Below are 5,638 nucleotides of genomic sequence, written 5' to 3'. Positions count from 1 at the left end.
AGATGTATTTTTAGAAATAGAATCCAAAAAAAATATTACATAAAGTTGATATAATAGTTTGAGATAAGGCCTCTAGGATTTCTAAAAAAATCCTAAGAAATAGTAAAGAGAACCCAGCGTGATGACTGCAACACGAAAACATCAAACGAATAAATTATGTCATGTGTATTAACTAATAACTTTATTTGTCATTAATAAAAGCATACCAGCTTCTCACAATATTACAACTAGTTTTCTTAATATCAGAATTTCCAACTAAACAAGAATATACCGATGCACTATAGTATACATCATGCAACTTACGAAGATAATGATATTACTGACAGTAATACTGACATATTTCTATGAATTTTTCCATTTAAGTTTGGGATAGAAGTTTTGAAGGTCTCCTATCCAATAAACTTTGTTCAAAAGTTAGAGCAATTGTTACATCAAAGAAATTTAGTATACGTGATGGTTTGTGCAATGATATTTGATGACAAATCATCAAATAATTTCAGTATAATGTTTAGGCAGAAACAATAACAGAATAAAAAAAGGAAAGTACAGGTTTTAAACTTGAAATAAGTAAAAACACAAGTAATTCATTATCTTTACAAATTCATCATATTATTATATCATTAAATATATGTATATTTATTTCTACCCCCTTCATCCCCCTCAGCCCCCTAATAATTTTATAACCAAATAACCGGATAACTCAATAAGCCTCCCTTACAATTTAAAAGAACTCCCTTCAGCCTTTCATCAGCAGCTTTTATCTCTAAATAAAGTAAAATTATATCAGTAATTAAGTCATTTTAAGTCAAATGACTTTTTGCACCCTCATTCTCAGCTCTCCTTACTTTATTTAAGAAAATCTCTCAGCCCCTTCACAATTTCTAAACAGCCACTTTTCACCACTCCTTAGCTCCACGTAATTATTTCTTTTTCGAATGTAATAATTATTTTAGCTGAGTAATTTGTAAGCACATTTCCATACTGTAAATTTTTATCTACTTTTATTTATCTGAATTTTTGTTTAGTCCCTTTTCGCCCCCTCTCATAACTTTACAACCCAACAACCAGGTAATCCAACACAGTTTTAAAGAACTCCCTCCAGTCACCCTTTAGCCGCATCTCTAAATGAGGTAAAATAATATCGGTTTTTATGTCATTTCTAGTTATATGACTATTTGCACCTTCTGTCTTAGCTCTCCTTACAATTTTAAGAAAACCTCTAGTTTCTGGGATATTAGCACATTTCCACACCACCCTTGAGGTAGTGCTATGGCGCGCTGGTTTTTTTTTTCTTAAATTTTCTAAAAGCTTATTAATTGGATTATTAGTTATGCATGAGAATATGATATTATATTTTTGTACTTAATCAACAACAATAAAAAAACTTATAGAATATTTAAACCGTGGACCTCGCTCGTAGCCCTATTTACCACGAAAAGATAGAAATCGTATTTACTGAAATATATCAAATAATGCGCATCATCATGAAACAATATTTTAATAATAATTTGATTGATTTAAGACTATCATTTATTATTTAAATGAACTTTGCAAGAATATTACGCACAATTTCATACTTTTGCTAATATAAAGAAAATTTTTTTTTATCTACTTTAGATTAGTTAACGTCAAAAATTACTTTCCAAACACTATTTTCTAAATTTCTAAATTATTATTACATTCTATTTGAATATAAATTCCATTTTTATTTTTGCATCTTGATGACGTGACGTATAATTGACCATGCGAAGACAGTGGTTTTTTAAAATATAATTCAATATTATTAAAACTTTAACCTTGAGATTTATTGATAGTTATTGAAAACAATAAGACTAAAGGAAATTGTTTTTCGTATAAAATAAGAGGTAATCATAATGAATTTCTTGTATTAGGAGTTATTATTGGTATAAGAACTCTCTTTTCAATTCTTTTCCCGCTTATAATTTTTGCTTTAATATTGTATTAAAGTAATTTTGTAATGTGTAATCTTGCACCGTTATATAAGCCATCAAATATACTCAAATTTTGTATTAACATAACAATTGCCCTTATTTTTAAATTAGGCTCCTACAGTGAAAAGCCTTCACAAACATTGTTTAGAAATTAAATTGGAAAACTTATATGAATATTATTATCAAATTTATCAACACCTTTGTCAGTAGCATGATCTATGCTGTAATATGTTTTTATTTCTCCTTTTACATGATTTAGAATTTTACTATTTAAAAAGTAATTATATTCGTTATGAGAAGTAAATATAACACTATTTATTCAAAAATTAATATCTTTACCAAAAATATTAGAACAAACATCAGTTGATTTCCATTTATTTGAAACTTAAAATGACTTAATTTTTGCTTCTTCAATATCTAATAACAATTTCGAAAATGTTTTGTCAATTAAACTGTAATGAATGTGATAGATGGCGTTGTGTGTCGGTCGAGAGAGACTCTCAAGTTGAGCGAGTATGATGCGTGCTCGAGTAGACCAGATCGTTCTGGACTGTCAATGGGGGCAGTCCTCTTGTAGTCAAGAGTATTTCATTATTTTAATAAAGCCTTCTTTAATACAAGTCATTGTTCGTTTTTTATTCTGTTATCCTGAGCTACAAGGATCACAACAAATTGGCGACGAACGACGGTTGATAGTGATAATAAATCAAAAAGCGAGTGTATATTTATATATATTAGGTCGTTACTCTAGTTAATCGCAAGGAGCCATGTAACAAAGTGCTCAAAAATAGTGAAAGTATCGTGTTAAAAGACGAACGACATGTATAAAGGCAAGGCGATCAGTGATTTGTCTCTGCGGGAAGCAGAAGAAATGTCGGTGTATATGCAGCAACTGTATGTGGAAAACGAAAAATTTCGGGAAGAACAAAAGAAGCGTGAAGCTGCCGAACAGATGATGGATTTGGCGGGCGTTGCTATAGCTACGACTACGGTCGTACGTGGAACGTTGGGAACGGTCGACGAGTTCAAGCAAGGAGATATATGGACTGAGTGGTTTGAGCGATTCGACAATTCACGATCGTGAACGAAGTATCATAAAACAAGAAGGTGTCTGTATTTTTAACCTTATTGGGAAAAGATGGCTACTAGTTAATTAAAAATTTGTGCTTACCGGAGATGCCATCGAGGTTGCCACTTAGAGAGTTAACGAAGAAAATGAAAGAGCTTTTGCAACCAATGCCATGTGTTATAGCTGAACGCTATAAATTCAAAGAGTGTCGCCAGAAAGAAGGAGAAGATGTCAAGCAATTTGTGGCTCGATTGAAGCAGTTGTCAACGCATTGTGAGTTTGAACAGACACTCGAGAGTAAAATTCGGGATCAGTTCGTCTGGGGAATTGCGGACGAGCATACAAAAAAAAGGCTACTAGGCGAGAACAAGCTGACATATCATCGAGCAATCGAGTTAGCGCTATCGTTGGAAGTAGCCAATAGGGATGCCGCGGAAATGAAAAACGACAAGGAAGGAGGAGTCAACTACGTCACTACGAAGAAAAAGCCCGGGGAGGGGAAGAAGACGCAGGGAGCGAGGGCATGCTATTGTTGCGGAAAGACCGGGCATATCAAAAGCGAATGTAAGTACTTGCGCTCCGAGTGTAATGTGTGCGGTAAAAAAGGTCACTTGAAGGCGGTTTGCAGACGAGCGTCGTCTGAGCCAAACATAAAAAAGAAGTCCGAGCGAAAACAAAAAAATAACTTTGTCGTCGAAGATAGCGAGTCGTCGGAGGAAAGCGACGTTATTAATAACGTAAGGGCGTCGGGAATTCAGAAAGAGGCAGGGCCGTTGTCGGTTATTTTATCGGTAGAGGGAAAGCCGCTTAAATTCAAAATTGACACGGGATCCCCAGTCTCTGCCATATCGACTGAAAAATTCAAAAAATGCATGCCAGCGACAAAGTTGATTCTGCGAAAAATTAACAGGAAGTTTAGGTCGTACCAAAACGATTTGATTGTCCTGCGCGGTATCGTTGATGTTGAGGTTAGATCCAAAGAAAAGCCTGTCAAGTTGGAATTGTTTGTGATTGATGGAAGTAATGCACCGATTGTGGGTCGCACGTGGTTAAAAGCTTTGGATATATTAAAATTTGATGATAAAAGCCAATCAGTGACGATTGGCTCACTCAAAGATGAAATATAGGGTGTGACAATCGATTGTGAGGTAATGAGAGTATTTTCGAAAGAATTGGGGTGTTACAACGCCAAGAAGTTCAAGTTGATATTGAAGGAAGGTGCGGTGCCAAAATTTTGTAAGCCGCGTCCCGTCCCGTATGCAATGCGCGATAAGATCGAGAATGAAATCGACAGGCTAGTGAAAGAAAAAATAATTGAACCTGTGGATAGCAGTAACTAGGGTACGCCTGTAGTACCAGTGTTAAAGGCGAACGGGGAGATTCGTTTGTGCGGCGATTTCAGTGTCACCGTGAATCCTTGTTTGGCTATCGATAAACATCCTATACCTCGCATAAACGATTTAAGTACTAGGTTGGCCAGAGGAAAGGTCTTCAGTAAGTTAGACATGGCACAAGCCTACCAGCAAGTACAGGTGGATGCAAAGTCGAAAGTTTTGCTCACACTGTCGACGCACAAGGAACTCTTTGCGTGTAACAGGTTAATGTATGGCGCGGCTTCGGCCCCGAGACTTTTTCAACGAAAAATTGAAGATCTGTTGCGTGATATTAAAGGGGTTGTGTCGTACTTCGATGATATTTTTATTTCGGGAACCACGAAAGAGGAGCATGACGCGAGATTGCGCGAGGTTTTGAGACGATTACAGGAAAGTAATTTAACAATACGTCGTGTTAAAACTGAATTCGCGCGAGATTCAATTCGTTTCTTGGGTTTCGAGTTGTCAGCTGACGGAATTAAAACGAGCCCTTTAAAAACAAAGGCGATAGTTGATATGAAGAAGCCTAATTCACAATCAGAGTTAAAGTCTTTTCTGGGCATGATCAGCTACCACTCGAAATTCATCAAAAACTTCGCGAATATGGTAGCTCTGTTGTACGAATTGTTGAAAGGTGATGTAGAATGGGAGTGGTCAAAAGAGCGAGAAAACGCATTTCAAGACGCTAAAAATGCGGTAATTTCTCCTGCGGTTCTAGCGCACTACAGTACACGACGCCCCGTTAAGATTACTTATGATGCGTTGCCGAAAGGCGTGGGTGCCGTGTTGTCGCACATTTACAAGAATGGCAATGAAAGGCCTATAGCGTTCTCGTCGAAAGTATTGTCGCGAGCGGAGAGAAATTACTCGCAGCTAGACAGGGAAGCTTTAGCGTTGGTATGTGGGGTAAAAGCGTTCCACCAGTTTGTGTATGGACGAAAATTCATTTTGGAAACGGACCATAAGCCTCTAAGTTTTTTTTTTGGTGCTAAGAAAGGCTTGCCCCAGATGGCAGTGGCTAGAGTCCAGCGTTGGGCGATTTTTTTAAGTGGCTATGATTTTGAAATAAGGCACATTAAAGGCGAAAATAATGGACCAGCCAATAGCTTATCACGCGTTTTGATTGACCGATTCAAAGATACTAACAAAATCGAGAAAGAAGAGTATACGTATCTTAATTTTGTAACTGATTTTAAACCGATTGACATTAATGTAATTCGAGATGAGACTGCGAAAGATCCGAT

The 5,638-nt window shown here is 36.3% G+C and overlaps 1 protein-coding gene across 1 annotated transcript; it reads left to right on the top strand.

Moving 5' to 3' along the window:
• The first annotated feature begins 3,128 nt into the window (after positions 1-3,128).
• Positions 3,129-4,361, top strand: LOC149375958 (uncharacterized). The gene is made up of 2 exons (XM_089595160.1): positions 3,129-4,055; positions 4,170-4,361. Exons 1-2 carry the CDS (start codon positions 3,129-3,131, stop codon positions 4,359-4,361), a joined length of 1,119 nt encoding a protein of 372 aa, XP_089451286.1.
• The last annotated feature ends 1,277 nt before the right edge of the window (positions 4,362-5,638 follow it).

The sequence above is a fragment of the Copidosoma floridanum genome, unplaced genomic scaffold, assembly GCF_036245765.1.
Source record: "Copidosoma floridanum isolate Cflo_tuat_1 unplaced genomic scaffold, Cflo_Japanese_pri ptg000002l, whole genome shotgun sequence".
NCBI classification, from domain to species: domain Eukaryota; kingdom Metazoa; phylum Arthropoda; class Insecta; order Hymenoptera; family Encyrtidae; genus Copidosoma; species Copidosoma floridanum.
Note: the sequence above shows the minus strand (reverse complement) of the source record. Positions and strands in the feature narration are given on the sequence as shown.